At 34.1% G+C, this 26,271-nt stretch overlaps 1 protein-coding gene across 7 annotated transcripts; it reads left to right on the top strand.

Moving 5' to 3' along the window:
• Positions 1 to 1,383: 1,383 nt before the first annotated feature.
• Positions 1,384 to 24,861, top strand: PEX2 (peroxisomal biogenesis factor 2). Of its 7 annotated transcripts, none has more exons than XM_074278932.1 (4): positions 1,384 to 1,606; positions 16,773 to 16,835; positions 20,711 to 20,837; positions 21,825 to 24,861. In XM_074278932.1, exon 4 carries the CDS (start codon positions 21,845 to 21,847, stop codon positions 22,760 to 22,762), a length of 918 nt encoding a protein of 305 aa, XP_074135033.1. In that variant the 5' UTR covers positions 1,384 to 1,606; positions 16,773 to 16,835; positions 20,711 to 20,837; positions 21,825 to 21,844; the 3' UTR covers positions 22,763 to 24,861. The 7 variants fall into 7 exon arrangements, with proteins under 7 accessions (XP_074135033.1, XP_074135031.1, XP_074135035.1 ...); XM_074278930.1 differs by lacking the exon at positions 16,773 to 16,835 and adding an exon at positions 6,248 to 6,325 and having other exon boundaries at positions 1,468 to 1,606; XM_074278934.1 differs by lacking the exons at positions 16,773 to 16,835; positions 20,711 to 20,837 and adding exons at positions 6,248 to 6,325; positions 20,616 to 20,676 and having other exon boundaries at positions 1,468 to 1,606.
• The last annotated feature ends 1,410 nt before the right edge of the window (positions 24,862 to 26,271 follow it).

Raw genomic sequence — 26,271 nt, 5'->3', positions numbered from 1 at the left:
GCTAGCACAGTACCTTAAAAGACACAAAGTAGGCGTCTTAGAAATATTTGTCAAATTGAATTGAGTCTGACATTGTTTGAAATTCCTATTTATATAGAGCTTAAAAATGAAAAAAATTTTCTCCTGAAACGTCCAATTATTTGTATTCTGAATGATATTGAGGTCTGAAGATTGATCAGTGAGGTAGCAATGATTGACAAGCAGGACAGTGGTATTGATGCCAATTATACATTAAAGGTAGCACACCAAGGTGAATGTTACAATTGTCTAATGAAAAGAACTTCCTAATGGCTGGCGCACCTGTAGTACAATGGCACCCCTAGGGGCAAGCTCCTGTGATCTAAAAGGAGAAGGCAGGATTGTATTATAGAAAGAGCTGCTTAATTTGGAGTCAAGAGGACCTGGGTCAAAAGCCCGATTCTGCTACTAAAAAACTTGCGTGACCTTAGGCAAGTCATTTAACCTCTCTGGGACGAGGGAGGCTGGACTAGAGCTTCTCTAAAAGTCTCTTTCCATTAAAAATCCCATGATTTTCTGTCTCCCTGCCCATGCACACACAATGGAGAGCTTTTCTTCCAGCTGCTAAGCCCTTAGTGAAGATCTTCGGAGCTACAGTGCAGCATAGATCACACGCATTCACGCTGATGAGGCAACATTAGACACCTGTAAGCTCAGATCTTACGGGTTTTTACCCCTCCGAAACTCCAATGGCTAAAGTCTTTTTCGCTATAACGCTGCAACCTCAGTCCACAGTAAATTGAATCTGTAACTGTCATTTCTCCACCTCTCTATCTTGCCTGGTATCCGGGCAAGAGCGGACGAAACTCCCCGCTAGCTTTCCTGCTTGGGCACCGCTGTTCCTTCTCTTCCCTCCAATTATTCCTCATTTTTCCCTTCCCTTCTCTCTATTTTTTCTATTTTTATTAGCTCGCTTTTCCTGGAAAACACAGGGCGACAAAGGGTGCAAGGAAAAGTCCAGGAGATCTACGCTGCTGTACACAACCTTTTAGATTCATCGCTGGCCAATCAGAGCGCTCTTTTGTCTCCACGTGGCGGACTGACCAATCATAGCACCTTTGAACGTACAAATCGTATTTTTGGCTCTTCTAGGTGCGTTTCTTAGTTCGTTTTGGACCCTAGTCCCGGAGTCAATAAAAGAGGGTGGAGTGCGGTCTGTGTGTGTGTGTGGGGGGGGTGAGATACAGGGAGGTGTGTGTATGTGGGGGTGCGTGTGTTTGGAGAGATGTTCCTGTGCTCCCCTTGGCTCAGCTACTTCCGGGTCCGGAGTCGATCCGGAAGCCCCAGGTTCCGGAAGTATGTCCCTTTGGGAGCCGAGGTCGATTAGTGAGTGGGAGGCGGGGGGACGGTTGGGGGGGAGGGGAAAACATTCACTGAATGTTTCCGAGAAACTCTGTCTGGACCGTGGTTTCTCCCACATCATCCCGACCGGCGTCGGCTCTTTGGTGTCAGCGCGTGAGCATGCGATGATTGACAGCCGGCAGGCCAATCGCCTAGTCCTCTCTCGGGGAGTTGCCCCTTCTAGGTCCCCGGTCCGCGAGCTCTGGCCTGCGTGGTTACACCCGCGGACCGGCTTCCTCTCTTCCAGGTAGGAGCAAACATAAGTGCCCCGACTACGGAGGGCGGGGAAGAGGAAACCTGGTGGAAATTGCAGCTCGCTCCTTGACCCCCTGGAGTGCCCGAGGCCAAGTCCGAGAGCTCGGAGGATCGCGTTGGGCGCTCGCTGTGCTTCGCCCCGAGGCTTCCTCCAGGAGTTCCAGTCCGCCCGGCCCGGCCGCGTTGCGGCTTGAGGGCTTCTTCCAGGCCCTGGCCTCTCGCATCCCTGAAGGCCCTGTGACAGTGCCCGCCTCATTATTGGATAGAGGAGTCCCCTGTCTTTTCCGCTACCGTTTCTCGGGAGCAAATTCCTAATATTTTTCAATAAGCATACTTCAGGGACTTCTCCATTTACGCAAAAATAATTAGAATGGAAACTGGCTAACAGAGGGGTCAATTATTTGAAAACTAGTTTCTTACAAAGGGGGAAGAGGAAGGAATTTGATGGCATTTAGTACAATTCGGAAGCCAGAAGTTGCAGTGTCACTTTTTTTACTTTAATAAAGTACTGCTCCATACTTAAAATAATTTTTTTCAACAGTCCCTGCAGTGGCATAAAGTGACCTATCAATTAACAAGTGTTTACTAAATTCCTTACATCTTCCAGCCATATAACAAAATCCAGTCACAAAAATTAAAAAACAAAAAAACAAAAGCACTTAAGTGCTGGGCCTAGAGTTCAGATGTGACTAGTTGAGTGACCTTGAGCAAGTTTTTTATTTCCTATCTGCCTCAATTTACTAAACTCTAAAATGAAAATCTTAATAACATCATCCAGAGTTGTTGTGAATATCAAACGTGATAATATTTGTAAGGCATCTTGCTACTAGCTTCGTTTTGAAGGGGAGGGATTGGGGACAGTATACAATAATAAGTACATATAAAATAGGTAAAAAGTAGACAGATCCAGGTGAATGTTAGCCTCTAAGCAGATAAGCATCTCTGGAAAATAAATGGCTCTAGAGTTAAAATTGATTTGATGAAGGATTTTAAGAGGTGCAAGTGAAGGGGGAGTGCGTTTAAAGCACGGTCAACAGGACAAAAAGTCTTGGAGATGAGACTGTAGAATAACTTGTAGGAGACACTGAAAGTAGGCATGAATGAATGAATGAAACAAAAAGCATTTGCTACTATGTGTCATTCTCTTGTCACTTTCATGGAACACATACAAAAAAAAAAGTAGCATAATCTTAGTGTTTGTTAAGAAAAAAAAAAAAGGTAACAAACATCTAAGATTGTTTGCATTGTATCCAAGAGAAAATGGCAATAAAGAGTCAGAGCAGAGCACAACCTATGAACAGCTTTCAAGATAATGTGAGTAACATCTATTTTGCAGAAAAAGGCAAACTAATGTAAAGATCTGGATTAAAAGATTAGAAACCTTGCGATTATTGTTTTAGTACTATTTGTTACTGAGCTGTTTTCCTTATTTGCAAAATAAGAATAATATTTGCACTTCCCAGATAATGGGGGGTAGCCTGAACATCACACGTATAGACATGTATCTAAAGTTTCCTCCTCCTCTCCTCATATCTTACTGTGTCCGTGTTTTTACTTTCCCTGTGTGGTCTGAGGTGATGAGCAACTAAGCAAATAAGTTTCCTGTCACATCACTAACTGATGTGAACTTGGGCTAGTCAATTAACTTGTCTGGTCCCAAATCTCCTAATCTGATAAATGCTGTGGTTGAAACAGATTATCTGAGATTCCTGCAAACATAATTGCTGTATATAATGACCGACAGAGATAGAGAGCAAGCTTGGTACTTTTGAAAGACTTTTAACCTATTTTGTCATGTAATTGTCCCAGGATTTTTATGATAAAAATTATTTCCATTTTTTGTATCTTTTATAATTTAACTTGCAGCTCACTCTTTTCCACATCTTAGTGACACTGGCCTCTTGTTTGTTCATCACATCTCCTTACCTGTCCTTCATGCCTGGAATTTTTTCCTTCTTTTTTGGCTCTTAGCTTTCCTGGTAGCCTTCAGCTCTCAGCTAAAACCCTATCTTCTCAGAGAAACCTAATTCTTTAATGCTAGTGCCTTGTCTCAAAGATTATCTCTAGTTTATCTTGTATAGATCTTGATGTATGTCATAATTTGCATGTTGTCTCCCCATTAGACTGTGAACTTCTTGAGAACTAGGACTATTTTTTGCTTTTCTTTACTTAGCACATAGTAGATACTTAATAAATGCTTGTTAAATTATCACTAAGCTATAAATTTTTTTTTAAATCCCTATTTAATCACTTATTAGTTTCTTCTAAAGCTTAAATTAAAGAGAAGTAAATGTCCATACATGTGATCTTCAAGTTATCCCCCATCATCTAGGAAGTGCAAGTATTATTCCTATTTTGCAAGTATGGAACAGCTCAGTAACAAATAGTACTAAAATAATAATCCCAAGGTTTCTAATTTTTTCTTTTCTTTTTCTTTCCCTCTTATTTTATCTTTCCTTTTTTTCAGAACTCCCTTCTACAAGCACTATCAAACATATCTCTATTTTCCCAATGACCTCTCAGTTAGTACTTTGCTTTTTAATTAGATTGCTTTAATTTGTATTTTTTTTTTTTTTTTTAATGCCACAAGGCTGTTAGGGTTAAGTAATTTGCCCAGGGTCATGCAACTATTAAGTATCAATTGTGTGTGGCCACTTTTGAACCGGAATCCTTCTGACTCAAGGGCCAGTGTGGTATCTACTGTGCCACCTAGCTGCCTCATATATTTATTCATTCTTTATGTACTTATATATGCAAAAGTTGTCTTCCTTAATAAAATGTAAAATCCTTGAGCATGAACTATTTAACTTTTGTTTTTGTATTCCCAAAATCCAGCACAGTGCCTGGTATGTAGTGGGTGCTTCATAATACTTACTGAATTATTGTTCAATTGATTCTTGCTAGTATCTCTTCTGACTTTAACATACTTATATGATTCAGTGTTTTTACTGATATTGAAAGCCTTTGTGTCTTAAGGTTTTTATTCTTTGTTATTTAATTTTCCCATTTTCTTTTTCCAGAACCTATAAACATTATCTTTTAAGTCAAAGTTTACCTATTGTTTTCCAGAATCACAAAATAGAGACCTTGGTAATAACCTAATCTAATCCTTGCCAAAAAGGAATCACTCCTATGACATACTCTCAAAATAGACATTCAACTTTGCTTGAAGACCTCCAAAGAGAGGGAATCTATTACTTCCTGAAGCAGCCCATCTCATTTTTGGACAGCTTTGTTAGGAAGTTGTGGGTTTTTTTTTTTTTGTTTGTTTTTGTTTTTTTTTTTCCTTTCACTAAGCCTAAATGTGCCTCTTTGCAGCTTCTATTTATATTTGGTTATTGCTGAGACCAAAGAAAATAAGTCATATTCCCCTTCCACAATGCAGGCCTTCAGATAAATAAATAAATAAAATCAGATTTTCCTGGCTTTATTTTATAATTACATAATAACCAACACATTGCTTTGCAATTTGCAATTTACTTGATATACATTATCCCATCTTAACTTCACAATAGTCCTATGAGATAAGTATCATAAATATTGTTATCCTTTCTTTACACTTGTGGGCCCATTTTGTGACTTGGACAACCTTATCCAGCTGGAAATAGAATCTAGGCTTTTTGACTAATTCCACAGTTCTTTCCACAATCTTAACCTGCTTGCTCTCTCAGATTTCAAAGATTTTTGGTTTTTGTCAATCCCAGTATTCCTATAGATGTCTGGGACTTAATTCAAATGAAATATTTGTAAAGCACTTGGCATCATTGCTGGCACATGTTTTTCAAAAATATCCTACTCTGTGACTACGTTTGGAGTTTTCTGATCAAAGATGTTAGATACTTGCCTAAGGTCACACAGCTAAGTAAATGTCTGAGGTGGGATTTGAACTCAGAAAAATAAGTCTTCTGACCCTATGCCCATTACTTTTCACTACACCACTGGCACATGTTAGCCATAATAATATTGGGTAGTTAGGTAGCACAATAGATAGAGCATTGAGTCTGGAGTCAGAAAGAGTTGAGTTGCAATATAACCACAGACAAAAGCTGTATAACTCTGGACAAGTCACTTAACTCTATTTGCCTTAGTTTATTCATCTGTAAAATGGAGAAGAGGAGAAGAAAAGTGGTAGACCAATACAGAATCTTTGCCAAGAAAACCCTAAACGGGGTCACAAACACTGAAACATAATATGGTATTAATCTGATTGATGATTCTGTCTGTACTCGGATTCAAATCAGAGCCGAAGAAATGACTGCCTGAAAGATGATTCTAAACTAGAGTGAAGTAAGGTTTATTTCAATATGATCACCCCTGAGCTAGGATGCCTTTTTAAAAAAATTTATTTCTATTAATACCTTTTATTTTTTCTTCATATTTTCAGAATTTATCTTTTCTACTCATCAAGCTCTCTCTTATAATGAAACTTAAGAAATAGAGGTTAAAAAAACAGTTCAGCAAAACTAATAATTTGACCATCTATGACAGTAAAATATTTCTTATCCATAGAGAAAGGAAAGTACCTTTTCTTTCTATTCTTTTCAAGGGCCAAGTTTGATTTTCATTTTTATATTGAGCATAGTTCCTGTTATAAAGTAGGCACTTAATAAATGCTTTTTGATTTATTTGGCAGGGTGGTGAATGTCTGGCCTGCAGACTATATATAAGGCTGACGAAATCATTTCATCTGACCCTGCCAAAGCAATTGCAGGTGACAGCAACTTCCCACTGCTTGAGTTCTTGAAGTTGATAATTTTGTATTACCCACAAATAATATTTTGAATATCCAGATGGGTCTTAGTAGAAAAAAAAAAAAGTCCCCCATTTCTGATATATAGTGATGTTCTAGTTTTGCTTATTTCATTCTATATGAATTCTTACCAGTTTTGTCCTGTTTCTCTGATTTGGTATTTCATTAAAATTGCCACAAGTTATGTAGTCATTCCCAGGTTAGTGGGCTGTGGGTTTGTGCCTTAATTCCAGTTATTTGCTATTTCTAAAAAGTACTGTTATAAATGTTTTGATGTGATACAAGTCTTTCTGTCATTGACCTCCTTCAGATAGCTCTTTAACCATGGAATCTCCAGGGCAAAAGTTACGGACATTTTAAGTCACTTTTAAAAAACATATAGCTAGATCCTGAGTAGTGCAAATAATGAATCCCCTAAAATGGTCACATGTATTCAAATTCACACATTTTGAAGTTATCGTTCTGTAAAATGTGATCACTAGTTCAAGCCCAATGGGAACATGCAGTGCAAATTATAATAATGAAACAACTTTAGAGAAGTCATTATTTTGGCTTCTATACTAGTAAGTATAGTATAGTTACAAGTTGTATTTAAAGTGATTAGACCAAAACACAGCTCCATCAACAATGTATGAGTATGCTTGTCTTCCTCTACTGTCTACAATCAATACTTTATCCATTTCTTGTTTTTGCTGCCACTTTGCAAGGTATGTGAAGTAAAAATTCAGAGTTGCTTTAATTTATTTTTCTATCATTTGCAAATTTGAAAAGGTTGTTATTTTATAAGTAGATTTTATTGATATCTTTTATTTCTGCCTCAGATTAATTTCCCTTTATCCTTCTCCCTCATCTCAACCAGAAAGCCTTCCTTTTTAACATAGATTTGGTGATTCAATAGAATTTTCTAAATAAGCCCTTATGTCACTAGTAAATACGGATAATGTTGTCCCCTTTGCCTGTCTTTACATCTTGAACTTCTTTGTCTGATCTTAATGCTATCGCTTTCATTTTTAGAACTTTTACTAAATATTAGCAGGTAAATAGCTAGCAAATCCTTGTGATTTATTGGCAAAGCATCTAGGAGTTTCCATTGAACATGATGCTCATTTTTGGTTTTAGATATATATTTTTAATGATACAAAAAATATTTCTTTATACTATACTTTGTATGATTTTAACACTGAGTGTTATACATTGATAAATGATTTTCCAGTCTATATTAAGATAATTATATGGTTTTGGACTTTTTTGCTTATAATATTAAAAATTATATGGATTGTTTTCCTAATATTCCTTATGTAAAGCTAACTTCATCATAATGAATTATTTTTTTGATGAATTGCAATAGTCCAACAAGATTTTTATTTACAATTTTGAATCAACATTCATTAATTTTTGGTCTAAGCTATTTTGATGTTTTATCTGCCTGGTTTAGCTATTCAGACTATGTCCTAATGAGACTTTATCTCATAAAAAAAAAATCTAATAAGTTTTCTTCTTCAATTTTTGAGAATAATATAATGTACTAATTGTTGGTTTATTCCTTAAAAGTTGATAGAATTTTACTGTGTACCCATCAGAAGTTTTTACTTTTCTTTTTCTCTTCCTTTTTTCTGAGAGCTCCTTTACAGTTTAGTTGTATTTCCTATTCTGATATTAGATTGCTTAAGATGTCTTATCTTTTGTTAGTTTTGATATTTTATGTTTTTGAAGATGGTCCTCTATTTTGTATTTACAGCTTTGTTAGCATGTAAATGTGGACCATAAATTCTAATCATTTTTACCTCTTCTGAGTTTGATTTGACTTCATTTATTTGCTGCTTTGTTATTCTGATGTTCAGCTCTCTCTTTTTTTTTTTTTATCTGAGTGGTTAAACACATCAATTTTAATAATATTTTTAAAAAGCCACTTTTGAGTTTGGGGTTTTGTTTTGTTTTTTAAATTTCTCTAATCTCAATCCATTTTTTCCCCTATTTTTTTCCTATTTCTCTTGTGATTTTCTATCCCTCTTTTGTTTGTTTTTTGTTGTGACATTTTCATTTTTAATGCATATTTGGTTATCTTTTTTAGTTTTACTAATATGGTTTATATATTTACATAATTATTTTCTTTCACATAATTATTGCTTCTGTGATTTTTTTTTCTTTGACTCATTCATTATTTAGAATTTCATTATTAAGTTTTCATTTGGATCGGTGTCCTTTGTGTTCTCTGAATTGATTACAGTCTTTATTGTATTCTGATTCATAAAGGATGTCTTTACTTTTTCTCTTTTCACATTTGTTTGGAATATCTCAGTGCTTTAAGCATATGGTCAGTTTTTATAAACCTAAGAAATACATTTGTTCCACTTAGAAGACACTGTAAATCTTTTAGCTCGTTTCCCCAAGTTCTATCTCTTTCTTTTCATTTATCTTGTTAGGTTTGTCTAAATCCAAAAGAGAGACATTAGAGCCTCCTTCTGTCATTATATCTATTTGTCATTCAGTTTTTTTTTCCTTTATGAAGTTAAGTATGATATTTGGAACACAAAAGTTAATGTTGGTTTGCTTATGGTTCCTTTGAGTACAATTTATTTTCCTCGTTTATCTCTTCATATTGTAGATTTTTGTTTTTGCTCTGCCTAATATCATGATTGCAATTCTTACTTTTTATGCATAATTTGTTCTAGGCTCTTGTTTTTATTCTGTGTATATCTTTACTTGTATTATATCTCTTGAAACCATAAGATAATATTGTTGTCATTCTTATTTTATTGTGTTGTTTAATCCATTTACATTGGGTGGGGAAGGGGAAGGAAAGGCAATTGTAATTAAATGACTTGCCCAAGGTCACACAATTTTTTAAATCTCCCATTTAATTTTTTAAATCTCCCATTTAAAGTTATGAGAATTATATTTACATTTTCCTCTATTAATGTTCTAGCATTAAAAAAAAAAATTGAGGGAGGGGAAGGAGGAAGGGTTGGCTCTACTATTAGTTTTGCCTAATCTATATTGTCGCAACCCTATTCCCACAAGCACTTAACTTATTTACCCACCTTCCCCACCCTTCTTTTTCTTAGCCTTTCCCCTAGTTTTGTAGTTTTTCCTAATTTATATTTCTTTTATTTATTTACTTAATTCTCCCCCATTTTCTTTCCTTTTCTTTTTCCCTTCTCAATTAAGTATTACAACCAAAATCTTCTTTCATCTACTTCCTTTCAGTTTTATTTTTTAGGGTTTTTTCCTCTTTTTTCTGTACATCTTTTTTGTAAGAAAGATTACTTGTTCTCTTCATTTATTCTCTTCCCTTTCTGTCTGTTTCTTACTTTTGTTCTTTGATTTTTAGTCTATCCACTTAGTTATTCTTTAATCTCTTTGTGTTATGGATCTCCCCTCTTTTAAAACAGTTTCTCTTATTGCATTTGTACATCTTTCCTTATCATCTTTTTTTTCTCTTGTTTCTCCCTCTTAGAAATATTGTTTCATAAGAGAAGTAATGAAATAACAAAAATCACAGAGTTTTATAACTAGCTACAGAGACCAAACAACTGACACAGATTAGTGGCAGGACCAACACTAGAACCTGGTTTTTTATTCTCATACCAGTGCTTTTTGTGCTCTGCCATACTAATATATATGTGAATGTGTATACATGTTTGTGTTTACATGTTTATTTTTATGTTTATTATTTTCCTGACAGTTTAGAATTAGAAGTGATCCTGGGACCATCTTCTTCTACCTGAAAAGAAATAACCACTTATAATATACCTGACAAATAGCCATTAGGTTCTGCTTGAAGCCTTCTATGGTGAAGAGGAACACACCATTTTCACTTTTTCTCTTATTGGCACTTTGATATTTGCTAGAGGGCTAAAATGGACCTACTCTTTTTTGTATTTTTTCATTTTAGTCTTCTTCTCACATTTGGTAATGATTCCTTGCAAATAATATAAACCATGTTCGTTTATTACCCTTATTGTATAGAATATCTTCATAGTTCATTGCCTGGCATTCTACTTTTTTGTGATCTTGAAAATAAAATCATGGTTTGAATAATCAAAAGTTTGTTAGTCTTAATAATTACAATAAAAAAAAATCTAGTCATTTTTTCATACCTTAATGGCAGACCTCTAAATTTCATGTATCATCCCAAATTCTAGTCTTACAGTCATTTATAGCCTAATAGTGGCATAAGTCTTGTATGATGTTGAGTAATACTAGTGGTCTCAATTTCTAGTACTTTCCCTTTCCTCATTTTAAATTCTCATTATTAATAGCTCTTGTCTCATTTTTGGTCATTTTGCCTTTCTCCTATATGCCATTGAAAATTGCTGCCAAAGACAGCTGCTTAAACAGTCCTCAAAAGTCTTGCTGTACTCAGCTGTGGGGTAATTAGGCCCTAGAGCACTTTCCTTCCAACAGTTTAATCTTACTGTTTACTTCTCAGGCTATGACGTCTGCCTCTAAATTACTTATTTCTTCATCCTTTGATTAGAATCCTGGCATGGGCCCATGCCCTTGCCCCTATATCTGTAACTATTCTGGCTTCTGAAAGAGTTCTGTTATTTAAATAAATTTAAAAAAACCCATTCCCTCCATTATCCTCAGCTTCTTATTTGTTCCATGTCATTTTAATGTAACTATTTTTATCTTTTGAGCATACCTCCACTTTATATTTTTCTTGTTCTTTTAAATATCTTTTGGGGATGGCTTTATTTCTTACCTGATCTTTCTTTTTTCCTTCATCACCTTATCCTGTTAATGTAGACATCTCATTTGTTCTTTGATTTTTACTACTACTGCAATTTCTTTCCCTCCCTGTATCTGTGCTTTCCATTATGTACTTTTGAAGGTCAAAATAATTGTTTTACTATTTATTATCTTTGGTTTTTCTCCTCTTTATGAGATTTAAATGTAAAGATCTCAAGTCTGTAAGGATGGTAGGGTGAATATTTTACAGATAAAAAGACTAAGGCATATATTACTTATATTGAATGTCAACGACAGAGCTGAAACTAAAACAGAAGTCTTAAATAAAACCTTGTTCTTTGATTATTCAAGCATCATTTCTACAATATTTCTTCCCTTTCAAGATTCTTCTGTTTCACAGTTATAGAAAGAATAGTAAAACATTGATATTCAATTAAAATGGTACTGGAGATTGAGTGCAAATATGTGCAGGTATGTCCACTTTTACTGGGCAACTAGATGGCATAGCTCAGACACATACTAGTTATGTGACACTAAGCAAGTTTTTAGGACTTTGTTGCCTCAATTTTTCATCTGTATGAGTTGGAGAAGAAAATGGTAAACCACTCCATTATCTCTTCCAAAAAAAACCCAAAAGGGGTCCAAGGAGGACAGGACCAAAACAACTCAAAGGACTACTACTTTTTATGTAGTTTTAAAAAAGTTTTTGATTTCAAAAAGATTAATAAAATATAAAAGATGTTGATATTGTCTTTAACTTTTCACCAAAAGATCTTCTGTTCTTAGAAAATGTAACTTATAAAATACAGCACTATTGACAAACGCTTTTAAATTAAGGTGACAGAACTGTTTTTTAAAAATAATATCATGTTAAGCATTCTTTATTAAAGTTATAGCTGCATAATTTTTAAATGAGCATTAGCATTTAGAATAATCAAGCACTACATCTTTATTAGGTTACTCCTTCCTATTCATTCTAAAGGAGATAAGAGACTGGAAGAAGTAAAGGGGATTAAAAGCTGTCTTACATAAAATCATTTAATAGGTCAGTGAAAGAGGTGGGTTTTGAACTCATTTTCCCACTTCCAGTCCTGTTCACTGTCCAGAAAGTCACACTGTTCATAATGAGACTTAGTGATAACTTGTCCTCTTCTACCCATGCTTGTAATGTGTTCTGGGAATAGCTGTCCTGCTAAATCCCTCTTTGATGCATGTCCCATTTATTAGTATTGATTTCAATACAATAGACAGTAAATCTATCTGACTACACAAAGGAAATAAAATATTTGGGTATGAGCAAGAAGCTTAGCAATCTCCAATCGTAAAATTAAATTTGCATAACTGTCCCTTACTCTTTAAATTAGGGTTAGTTGTGTGTATGTTTCCCCTTCCCCTTTTTAAAAAAACTGAAGTGGCTAATGAAACCTTCAGGCTCATCCTCTTTGATTACTAGAAGAATTAAAGGAGCATGACATCCTAGAAATTAGTTGTAGAATTGGAATAGTATAGCTTCTCTATATGTAAATATGTATTGAGGCAGGAGCAAGGAAGGTCATGGAACAGATAATACCTTGGATGTTATTTGGGAATCATGTATTTCTGCTGACAAGGTTTACAGACCTGTAAATTTGAATGTAGAATTTTTGTAGGCAGTACACATTGACAAATATGCCTAATGGTAATACATCTAGTACTGAGAGTCTCAGAACAAGTCAATAATAATGGCTTATATTGATAGCAGCAATGTAGGAGATGTTACTGGGTATTATAGCTAAAATCCATGTTATCCTCTTAATCATAATTACATTAATATTGACAGGCCCTTGACAATACCCACATTATTATTGATAAATTTCTGTCAATAACATGTTTCTAAATAAAATATATTCATTCATAATTTGTATAATACTCAATAAAAGCTCTAAAATACATCCAGAGAAATTCCTATTTCCTCAGTGATATACATTAATTTGTTTTGGTTATGGAATATGCTATATAAAAGGTGCTTTTGATTTTTTGAGACAAAATAAGATATGTATTTTTTTTAAAAGATGTTATAACTATTCTTTGTATACTGATTTTCAGTTGTTTTTCAATGAAAGAAAAGCAACGTGACATGCCTGGTGATAAAATGTCAGCAGGAGACCTCTTTAATAGTTTTTAGTGCAGGATCATTTTGTCTTAAACATATTTATGTGACAAGTTAATCACCCTAACTTTGGTAGATGTTATACCTTTTATCTAGTTTTCTTTTTGCCTTAAGCATTCCTATCACATATCTTCAATTTAGGGTATTCTTTACTAAATAGATAATAGTTGTTTGTGGTTGGATTTCCCCCCTCCCCCCAGTTTATATTGACTGGAAATATTTGACCAAGCTCAATTTTTAGGATCTTAAAAGGTCAGGGAAAGGGAAAAAAATGTTAAAAGCATGAAATAATATGTCTGAAATAAAGAAAAATGTGAATCCCACCCCCAAAAAATATTCTGCTGAAATCAAGGTAGATTAGCAACATTGTAAAGTGAAATAAAAACATAGCAATCAATTTAGTCCAGTTCAGTAAGCGTCTATTAAGTATTTGCTTTGTGCCAGGCATTGTGTTAACTGCCAAGGATATAGAAACATAAATCAAATAATCCCTATCTTCAGAGAATTTATATTCTGTTGTTCATGGGCACAGAAAATTTAATTCAAAATACACTAAGTGTCCTAAACGTCTTTATACAGTTGTAATCTTATTTAAGCTAAAAAGTACACTAAGGCCTTTGGAATATCTTGTGTACAAAGGAATTTCCAGGGAGAAGATATTAACTGCCAGGATCAGGATAGGCTTTCCTGTAGAATATAACAAGTAGAAGGTTCTTAGAGGTGAAGATGAGGGAAGAGTGCATTCCAGGCAAAAGGCATAGAGGGGAGGTATGGAATGACATGCAAGGGGAACAGTACAGTGGGTAAGTTTGAGTAGAAGTGGGAGTGTGTAATGTGCCATAAGTCTAAAAATTTAGTTTGGAAGTTTTAAGGTTCCTTAAGTTTAAGGAAGCTTAAGAAGTTTGGACTATGTCCTCAAGACAGCAAAGAGTCACTGCAATTTCTTCAGTAGATTAGTGACTTGGTCAAATCTACATTTTAAGAATTTGTCACCTTTTTGAAGGCAGAGGCTAGAACTAGGGAAACAATTAGGGGTCTGTTACTATATCGTGTGGGTAAAAAAAGGTAAGCGACAAAACTGAGATGAATGCAGAGAAGGCATAAATGTATAATTCATTAATTTGGAATATATTAATAAGAATTGACAAGATAGCTCATTGGATGTGAAAACTGAAAGAGAAGGAAGAACAAAAGATTAAGGTTGGAAACCTCAATGACCAGAAATGATTTGGTAACTTCCTTAGAAATACAGATTACTGAAGGAGAGAGGGTATGGGGGAAAAGATAAGTTATATTTTGAACATAATGAGTTTGAAGCTTCTATGGGACATTAAAATGAAAGTGTTCCATAGATGATGGGTAATAAGGGACAGACTGGGACTGTAAATACACACAAATCAGTAGTAACTGGACCATTGAGAAGAAATAGAGAAGAATGGCCTTGAACACATCCATGGATGATAGTGACTTGGATGATAATCTTGCAAAGGACTGTGCAAAGCAGTCAGGCAAGTAGGAGAACCAGAAGAGAGGAGTGTAATGAGAACACAGTATGGGGAGAGTATAGAAGCAGTGATTTACAGAGTCAAATACTATAGAAAAGTCAAAAGGGGTAAAAAAAAAAAAAAAGATATTTGGGTAAAGTATTTTCAATTGAGTGATGAGGTCAGAAATCAAATTGCAAAGGTTTGAAAAGTAAGTATGAGGTGAGAAAATCCCCAATTCTAAAAAAGTATACTTTTTGAGCACAAGAGGGAGAGCTACATATTTAAAAATAAGTAAATAAATATGTGAAATGGATGGAAGAAAATAGTTGGGAGTGGTCAAAATATAGTTAACATTTCATGAAATCACAGAATTTTTTTTAATAGAAGAGAGCTCAGTGGCCATCTAGACTGATAAATTTTTGAAAAAGAATCCTCTACTTTGTCTGATTGAGTCAATCAGCCTTTTACACACACACACACACACACACACACACACACACACACACACACACACACACACGGCAGCCTATTCCACTTTAAGTTTTTATTTTTTGTTGGAAAGTTTTTCCTTATGTCAAGCTTCAGTGACCACTTTGCAACTTCCATTTGCTGTTTCTGCTTCAGGAACACCACGTTTAGTTTCTGTTCCATTTGACAACTCTTCATATACTTGAAGATTGCTGTCATGCACTCCTTCAGTCTTCTTTAGGTCAGACACCCTCAGTTCCTTTAACTGCTTTTCATAAGACTCAGATTCATTCTTTTAGTCATCCTTTCCTGTGTCCTCTCCCTAATATCCCCATTTTCAATCAGCTGCCAAATCTTATCACATCCATATAGCTCACATTTGACTACTCTGTTTGTATAGCCATCTTTTATTAGTACCTTCAGCATATCCTTATAGCTAAGGTCTCCTCTGCATCCAAGGCCATCTCCAGCCCTCCTGATCTATATCTTGCTACTGGACTCAGCTGACTGGAGAAGAAAGTAAGACTGATGACTACATACCTCACTCTCACTTAAATCCAACTCACTTCCATGTCATGGCATTATTCCCCTGATGTCATGGTCCTCTTCAAGAATGAAGGACAGACCAACAACAGCCTGTACAAATATCTGCATTAGTACTTATTTAAAGACTATACAGTCTCTCTCCAGGCTTTCTTCTTGGATGTTACTGTATTACTCCACTTTGTGTGCATGTTGTCCCTTGAATTTAGTACTTCATTTCTTGTGGGACTTTATCTTTTGCACATAGCCACATGCCTAGAATGCACTTCTCCCTCACTTCATCTCTTAAGTTCATTCTCTTGCTCTATTCAAAGCTTGGTACATGTGCCATTTCTTTGTTACTCATAGTTGTTAATATTCTCTAATTCATCAAATTATCACGTATATGCTTACCTGTTTACACACTTTATTATCCCAATAGAATACCAGCTCCTTGAAAACTTTGACTGTTTTGTCTTTGTATCCCTAGTATATAGCATATGGTGCCTTTCACATAATTAGTGTTTAATAAATACTTTTAAAGTTGGATTAATTCAGAACCAGCCACAGTTAACTATCATTTATTCAAAATACAAAGAAGAATGGAATGGAATGGAATGATTAATGAGAAGTTACAGTTACATGGGAGGCTATTTGTCAAGGGATTATAATGTAATAAAGCATAGTGCTAAAATTATACTGATAATAATTTATCTTTTAAGTATTCATAGGATGCTTTATATTAGATAATAAGTTTCATGAGGGCAGAGACCATATTTTATCTTTGTGTCTTTTGTATATTACCTAGTATAATTATTTGTACATAATAGGTACTTGATATATATATATATTTGTTAAATTATATTCAAGTATCTTACACTGTCTCACAATTTTTATGAACAATTTTATTCAACATTTATTTATTGAGGACTTGCTGAGTGTAATAAATGGTGCTAGATGCTTTTTGGGATACAAAGATGACAAAAAGCAGTCAATGAGATCACCTTTATGCATACTTGCATAAATATAAACAATCATATTTGGTTGTTGGTCCCAATGCTCATTTTTCTATTCCTATTCTTTGTAGCTATTGGAGGAGAGGAATAGTACCTGCTAAGAAGCCAAAAAAGGAAAACATTTTATTTGTTAGGTATGTGTACTATAAACAACACTATACTAGACAATGGTATAGAAACAAAGTTTAAATAAGAGTATCTCTGCCTTCTGTTCTGTGAACTAGTTCATATATTTCCCCAGATTTCTCCTAAAATGTCCATCTTTCCATTCATTTCTTCCAGTATAGTAATATTATTATGCCCACATAGTATCATTTATTCAACCATTACCCTTTGCTTTATTTCTTCCAGCCATCTTTGAAGTCCTTGTGGCTAAACTTTTCTTTTCTCTAAGACTTATGGGTATAATCTCTTATACTTGTGGATATAATCTTTTCTGATTATATGGGATTATAAGAGAGCCTCTTATAACTCATGTTATTTCTTTATTTTGTTTGCTACTTTGCTCATGTTTTTAGCTTCAGTTTCTGCACTGGGACTTTGTGTTATGTCCATCTCTAATTTTTCATGAACTCTTGCAGGGGTGTACAGTTTCTGTTTAGTGTTTCTATTGTAGTCTTGATACTAATACAGTTCTGGATTGGGGTTTCTAGGATGAGGCTTCACCTTCTTTTGAAATCTCACCTTTTGCTTTCTCTTCAATTGTAATTCAGATATTAACAAAGTCCCCAACTGGTAGTTATTTCTGGCCCTGCCAGACCCTGATTAGATGTTAGAAATGATCCTAGTCCTAGGCTTCTTTGCAAAGTTCCCATCCTTTTCCCTTCCCTGTCTTTTTCTCTTTCATTATACCCTTTTGTGTATACCTGGATGTTGAACTTACTTTATCTCTTACTGTGTCTTTTGAGTGTGCCATGGTTCTCATTACCCTGTTGTGTCTCTTTTAGCAATGACTTGGGGAGATTGGTTGGGTAACCCCCATTGCTGCTTCAATAGGTCACAGCTGACATACCCTCAGTTATGCTGACTTTCGCCTCGCCTAGTGCATTGCGGCTCTGAGAACCCTCATTTTTAAGACTGTTTGAGGACAGATTGGGTACAGGCCTACTGCAGCCCATTCTATCTTTCCCTGTATATACCTCAACCTATAAAGAATATCTGCAAAAACCGTTTAGATTAGTTCAGGCTGCCTTCTCTCTTTTCATGATGATTCTCTAAGAATTCATAGGCTTTTGGCTAGTTCAATTTTGACCCCTATGGAGGAGCTCACTGTTGTTTCTTTTTGGTGTTCTTGATCATTCTTTATAATGTCCTTTCAAGATACTTTTGCTGATATATATATTTGGGAGAACTGGACTGCTCTATAAAATATTGGTACCTTTTAAAAAATTGTTATTATAAACTTAATCAGCAATATCCAACATGGACACATACAGAAAAACAAAAAGGAGATTGTATTTGCAACTGAAAATACCTGTCATGTTCAGTTTGGTATTTTTCTCCACTACATACATTTTGGGATATTTTTTTTTGAATAATGCAAATTTGACAGTAATTTCAACACTATCCTATCTTCTTCTGAAGTTTTTCTAATGTCCATTTTTAATAATAAATTAATATATTTTGCTTTCTTTTCTTTATAAATAAAAGTATCAAAATATCACCATTTCAATCAGAATCTTACCTGTGAACTTCTCATACAGAACTATTATGTCTCTTTTTCTTTTATTCCTAAATTCAAATATCAGCAGTGCATGTAGAGGGACAAAAGGAAGCAATTAGAAAAAAGTATGTGTGTGTGTACACACACATGAATCAACATGAATGTATTAAGCACCTACTGCCTCTCTTAGGCACTGGAGATAGAAATATTTTCAATTAAATAATACTTACAAGGAGTTTATATCCTAGTTAAAGGGTTTAGTTACTTTAAATCAAGTAGCTTCATTGTAATGATTCAGGAAGTATCAGACCATCAGGCTCTGCCTCGCTGTCTCTCTGTCTCTCTCTCTCAATTTCTGCTGAAATAGATTAGCATTTAAGAAGAAATTTTTAAGTGTCTAAAATCAAGATTTTATGTTTCTTTTTTCTTTTTCTTTTCTTCCTTTTTTTTTTTTTTTTTTTTTTTTTTTTGAGAGAGACAATTGGAAATAAGTGATTTGTGGTCACACAGCTAGTAGTACGTGTTAAAATATTGAAATCATATTTGAATTCAGTCCCTCCTGACTCCTGGGCAAGCACTCTATCCACTGTGCCATCTAGCTGCCCCAACTCAGAATTTTCTGCATCTTCAGGATTAGCCCAAATTCAGAGACTTTTCTCTTTCAGAATAGCTCTAGAACAAAATAAACCCCACAAGCTTCCCCTCTACTTGAAGCTCATGTCCATGGTAGTAATCCAAAGACTAGGAATCTTCTACATTAAATATTGCTATAAATTGATGATACAAATTGATTTCCTAAGACTGAAGGCAGCATGTTATAATGATGGCTCTGGAATTAGACTACTTTGGCCAAGTTTCTTAGCCTTCCTGTGCCTCAAGAATCCATAAAGTGAGGGGGTTGGATTAGATAACTTTCAAAGCCCTTTCAAGTTCTATATCCATATTTTATATTTGTCAACCTTTTTACTTTATTTACTTCCTCTAATTTTTTGACTCAGTATCTTGGCTTCAGTATCTCATCACTTATTACCTCTACTACATCTTTAAATCTGTGCCTCATAGACATTTCAAACTCAACATGTCCAAAATAGAACTTATTTTCTCCCTCCAAACCTCTCCCCAATTTCCCTGTTATTATAAAGGTCCCACTGTCCAGTTACCCAGGCTTGTAACCTTGATGATATCCATGACTCCTTACTCACACTCACTCCACATATCCAATGTTTCCAAGTCTTGTCATTTCTACCTGTAAAAGATGTCTTGGATATTTGTCAACTTCACTTACATAGTCACCTTCTGGTAGCAGCCTTCAACACTTTCACACCTAAACTATATCAGTAACTTTGGTCTCACTGTATTAAGTCTTTCCATCCTTCAATTTAGTTGCCTAAAGCTTGGGTCAGACCATGTCACACCCCTTCACTGCTCAATAAACTCCAGTGGCTCCTTATCACCTCCAGAATCAAATATAAAACCTTGTTCTGCCTTTAAAACCATTAACAAGTTGCCTCCTTCTTAGTCTCTTCCTTTCCTGTACTCTGTGATTCAGTGTCTCTAATCTCCTTGCATTCCTCTCAAAAGAAATTCCCATTTTCCAACTTCATGCCTTGTTACTAACTGCCTTCCGTGCCTTGAATTCACTCCTTTTTCATCTTTGATTTCTGGCTTCCTTCAGGAGTCAGCTCAAATCCCACCTTTTGAAAGAGACCTTTCCAAGTCATCCCCTTTTATCTATCCCTACCTATATCTGACCCAACCTACTCCATGTTTCACATCCATCTATCCTAGACATCTTGGGATATCTCATTACATTACATATTCTGCCCTTCCCCACTCACTCTTACTACTACTTATCTGGAGAACAATAAGCAAATCAATTCTGCCATTGCTTCTGAAAAAGATATTGATAGTGACCTCTACTTTGTCTTTATTTATCATTCCTTTGATTCTTCAGCCTTTCACTGGTCACCACTCTGCTGTATGTGTTGTTTTCCCATTTGAATGTAAACTCTTTGAGTGAAATCACTTTCATTTCTGGATTTCATTGCACCATGTCTGCCACATGGTGAATACTTAATAAAAGCTTTTTCATTTATAAATTCATTTACTCATTTGAAGGATTATACTTTTATTCCAATGTCTTGGATACTGTGCTTCAATTAATGTCACTGAAGTTTGTATTTCTTTTTGACTTTCATTTTTTTTTACTGATGACTGACCTGAAGTAACCTAAATTTTTAATTTTTTTCAGATAAATGAATGTCTATCTCTTCTTCCATATTATCTTTTTAAAGATGATTTTTTTAACTCAGGTATAAAATTTTAATCTTATTTTCATCTTATTAGATTCATCCTGATATTCTAAGCTATGGCATTCCAGTGATACTGTCAAAATGTGGATGCTTAACAATTGAATACCAGTGCAGTACCCTATTACAGCAAATCATACCAGAGTCGCTGTCCTTCAGATTAGGTGAATATATATACTTCATATTTTTCTGCTTCTTATTCAGGATGCTAACTATGTAAATGGACAATAATTTGAGGAAAAAGGTAGGATAGATAGGGAAAGACTTAACTATGTCATCATTTTAGTGATTTATCATATTCCCAACACTTTTGTTCTCTTTTTTACCTCATACCAATGACCCTACAATTTACCACATTTCTGAATCACATTTTGTGCTAAACTGTTCTCAATATTCCTTGAAAAATTTTCCCTATATATAATTTATACCAATTAGCATTTTAGTGATAATATTACTATATTTATTTGAATAGGGTTTTGAAAAGAATTAATTTCTCCTTGTCAGTTTCCCAATAGAATGATAGGAAGTATAAGCATTGACCTCTCTTATCACTGCTACTTGGCCTTTATCAATGAAAAGGTAAATAATTAAAAATTAAATTACTCATTTAAAGGTATACATGTGGAAAATTCCAGTCTAGAAAATAAACTCTACATCCAGTGAAACATACTTTGCTGTCCTTAGTCTGATGATAAACCACTCCATTAGTTATATTAATTTAAAGATAATTTGGAAAATATTCTTAATTTTAATTTATTTTACTAGATTTTAAAGTATCTGGCAAAAAGTTTGAGACAATTCTGCCTTATAAATAGTTTGTTGAAAAAAGGTAATTAAATATCCTTAAAGGATCAACTAAATTTAGGACACACACGCACACACATGCACACACATGCACACGTGCACCCATGTATACACACAATATATAATATAAACATTTAACATATATAATATATAAATATAGCATATGAGATAGGAGAAAGGATACAGTTTTAATAAATTATAGTAATTATGTTGCTATAGTATATTTGCACTATTTAAAGTTATAGTTTTCGTCCTGAATGCCCTGAACATGAATATTATACTTTTTACAGATTTATTAAGCCTTAACAAATTGAGATGTGTTTACTTTTTTTTTTTTTTTTCACCAGAGCCCTGAAGTGAAGAAGATATGGCTTCCCATGGAAAGAGTACTGATCACACAAATCCTGTATTGAGAATAAGTCAGTTGGATGCCCTGGAACTAAACAAAGCCCTGGAACAATTAGTTTGGTCCCAGTTTACTCATTGTTTTCATGGGTTTAAGCCAGGGCTCTTATCCCGGTTTGAACCTGAGGTAAAAGCATTTTTGTGGCTTTTCTTATGGAGATTCACCATTTACTCCAAGAATGCCACTGTGGGACAGTCAATTATGAATATCCAGTACAAGAATGATTTTTCTCAAACTCAGAAATATCAGCCACTAAGTAAAAATCAAAAGTTATGGTATGCTATTTGCACAGTTGGAGGAAGGTGGTTAGAAGAAAGATGTTATGATTTATTCCGTAACCACCATTTAGCATCATTCTATAAAATCAAACAGTGTACAAATTTTATTGTTGGACTTTTGAAATTAAGTAGTTTGGTTAATTTTCTGATTTTCCTTCAAAAAGGAAAGTTTGCTACGTTGACAGAGCGTCTTTTAGGTATTCGATCTGTATTTTGCAAACCCCAAAACATTCGAGAAGTTGGCTTTGAGTACATGAACAGGGAACTTTTGTGGCATGGTTTTGCAGAATTTTTGATCTTTCTTTTACCACTTATTAATATCCAAAAGTTGAAAGCCAAATTGTCATCTTGGTGTATACCTATCACAGGTATTCCTAACAGTGATGATACATTAGCCATCCATGGCAAAGAATGTTCCCTTTGTGGAGAGTGGCCCACTATGCCTCATACCATAGGTTGTGTACATGTGTTTTGTTATTATTGTATTAAAAGCAGTTACTTGTTTGACATGTACTTCACTTGTCCTAAATGTGGCACAGAAGTGCAGAATCTGCAACCACTAAAGTCAGGGATCGAAATGTCAGAAGTGAACGCTCCCTAGAAATAGAAATCTGCCTTCTTTAAGCAAAATAGGAAATACTTAAGAATGCATGTAAGATTTACTATTTCAAATCTCTCTGATGATATATTTAAGAAGTAATCCTTGGAAGCTACATTATATCAAATTTATTACATAAATTCTAATCTTGAAAATAAAAATATCACGAGTTTGAACTTAATCAATTTTTAGATTTTTTTTTTTTTTTTTTTTTTTTTTTTTTTAACAATTCCATTTTAACTTGTAGTGTTTTGGTTAGCTTTCTGGAGGTCTTTGGACTAGCCTTCATTTCAGTTGAGTAATCACCACGAGAATAGCCAGGGATAAAGTCCAAATTTTTTATTGTCTCCTTCACAATCTGAATATGGGCCTGGGCTAGCTATCTGGAGGTCCTTCAAACAGGCTTTGGTCTCAGTGGAGAAATTAAGGACAGGCCAGCCAGCCATGGTGGAGGGAGAAGGAGTGAATGTCTCTTGTCCAGTCCTAGTTGGCTCTCATATATTTTATTATAATTACATCATCATAGGTGTCAATCTTGGAGAATAGGTGTCAATCTTGTAGAACTATATTAAGCACTAAGTACATGTAAAACTAGATAACCATTGTATTATCAATTCCTTTGAGTTAACACCTTGTAAGAATCCTTGTTTTAAGTACATTTTTCCAGAATTCTGGCCCATTACATGAACTAAGGATTTTTTTTTGGGGGGGGGGCTTATACTCAAAAATATTATGGCTATTCTCTTACTTTCATAAATAATAACTAGTAAGAATGTTCTTTACTGCAAAGAAGTTGAACTCTAAAATATTACTTTAATTATACTTTATAACATTTGGGAGGCCCAGGGTCATATTTCAAAATGAATAGAACTTTTCAGCTCACAGAATCGCAGATAGAATGGCATTCAGAAGACATCTAGATTCCTTTCAAGATTGTTACTTACTTAGCTGCAGGAAAGTTAAGTAACTTGCATAGTCAGGATGCATCAGAAAAGATATTTAAACTAGGTTCTGTGACAGCAAAGCTAATTCTCTTTCTACTGCATCATTTTGCCTAGTAGATCATTTCATCCAACTCCTCATATGTACAGATAAGAAAACAAGGCCTAGAAAGTTTCACTAGCTTATCCCAAGTCACTAAAGTAAATACATAAATAATACTTAGGATTTAAACACAGCTACTCTAATTTCAAAGTTACACTTGCTAAATATTTTGGGCTAATTATTTTAAAATTATGGTATAGACAGTTTTCTTAATATATTTGAAAAATCACTTAACTTGGATTCTATTCATACTTTACAACCTCAAACAAAATACTTGATCTTTTTTAAGCCTCAGTTTCATCTGTACAATTGAGTAATAATTTTACTCCATAAAATCCTTTATGATGAAACTCATGAGATAATATATATATAATGCTTTACACATTTTAAAATTCTCTATAAAGGTAGATGCTTTTACTATCATTTCTCATACATAACCAGGCTTGAGCCACACTTGAAATTGTTTATGTCATGTATTTCATATCTTTTTTTTTTTTTCCTTTCATACTTGCCTGATTATATTTTAGGAGATAAAAACAATTTGGAAATTAAGGCTAACTTTTAGACTTATCTCTAGACTTATGATCTCTAAAGTGTTTGATCGTATGCCTCTCAATAAATTCATTTGGAATTGATTATGCTCTTAATGTATGTATATTTTCTTATAAAATCTTATGTAAACTTTTATAAAATAGACATTTTAGAGGTTACACAACAACAAAAAATGAAAAAAATTGATTTGTTAATAATAAAAATAGTCCTCTTTTCTCAAATTCTTAATGATTTTAATGATATTTTAGTGAATGGTATTATAGAATATGCTTCAATATTCTTAAATTTGGGAGCTTATCATTTTGTGATAATGATTCAGAAGTATTGTTTATAATATCAATTTATTTCATTATTTGGTTTCAATAGCAGACAAAGATACTTCACAAAGATAAATAGATCCATAGGGAGAAAAAAGTACACTGTTGGCATACAAAATCACAATGCTCATTTGTTAATCTCATTTGCTAATTATATAAAGGATTTTATTAAAATTCAGTTTAAAATTTTCCCTCTTGTCACTCGGTTGTTCTTACAAACTAATCAAGTTTTATGGTTTTATGTATTTAACAAAATAAATATAAAACCCACTGAAACTCTTCATTTGGGAGATTTTTAAACAGTTTAGAAATTTGTTTCCTGTTTTTAAAAATATGAGATATGTTTTTGCAATTGACATACTTATGTCATTTTTTGCAAACTAAAGATAATTATAGAAGAGTATACTCTCCAGAGTCAAATACTTAAGAGAGAACCAAAAAAAAAAAAAAAAAAAAAAAAAAAGGTGAAGATTGAAAAAAGGAAACCAAATTTTGACAATTAGAAGATTATTAGTTACTTTGAAGATAGTACTTTAAATTGAGGAATCAAGGATAATGAGAAAATTAAGAACTCTGGAGAGTGGAAAGATGTCCTTTGTGGAAATATGAAAGTTTGGAAGAGGTTTGGCAGGAAAGATAATATAATGAAATTTATGAGTATTGCAACACATCCATTCCTACTTTTCCCACTGAAAAGCTAAAAATAAGGGGTCTTACTGACAATTGCCTCAAGGTGTAGACTGTCCACCCAGAGTCACCTGTGAAAGCTAACCTAAGATTACTGGGAAGGGGAAAAGATTCTTTGTTTTCAAAATGCTTCTAGTGCCTAGGTCAAGATTATATTATAATTAGAAATCAAGATAAATTTATGACTGATGACTGACACCATGGCAGTGAAGTCACTTGGGAAAATGACATACATATATGCTTTTCAGACATGCAAGTGACACAGATCTCTATGAGAGAACTACCACACTAGCTACAAGGTCCAAAAAGATCTTAACCTAAGACATTTGATTGACTCTAATGAGATGAAATTTAACTTCAATAACATAGTTTTACATGGATTCAGTGTAAATATAGATAGATTGAATTTACAAGTACAAGACAGGTGAGGTATGACTAGACAAGCTGTTTATCTGAAAAAGATCTGTGGGTTTGCACAAGTTAAATATGAGATATTCATCCTCATTCTCAAAGAATACCAATGGTATCAAGAGGATAATGTCTTGACTTGCAAGCAAATAGGATTTAAGTAAGGCAGAGTTGTACAGAGTCATCAGCCTCATGCTCTTCTACAGAGTCATCAGAGGCCAGTGGCAAGACATAGTTCTCTTCATGTTTTTAAAAGGCTGCCATGTGGAAGAGAGATTAGATTTCTTCTTGTCCCAGAGAGCAAAATTGAAAACAAATTTAGATATGATGGAAGAAGCTTTGTTAACAACTATTGTTTAGTCCTCTCTGACTCTTCTTGACCCTATTTGAGATTTTCTTGACAAAGATAATGGAGTGATTTGCCATTTTCTTCTCCAACTCATTTTACAGGTAAGGAAACTGAGGCAAATAGGATTAAGTGACTTGCCTAAAATCACACAGTAA

This window comes from Sminthopsis crassicaudata, chromosome 1, assembly GCF_048593235.1.
Source record: "Sminthopsis crassicaudata isolate SCR6 chromosome 1, ASM4859323v1, whole genome shotgun sequence".
Lineage (NCBI taxonomy): Eukaryota > Metazoa > Chordata > Mammalia > Dasyuromorphia > Dasyuridae > Sminthopsis > Sminthopsis crassicaudata.
The sequence above is the reverse complement of the archived record's forward strand: the minus strand, read 5'-3'. Positions and strand labels throughout refer to the sequence as shown.

What these genes read in the sequence shown, in the direction of transcription:
- PEX2 (XM_074278932.1), top strand. Translation starts at nt 21,845, where the DNA reads ATGGCTTCCCATGGAAAGAGTACTGATCACACAAATCCTGTATTGAGA.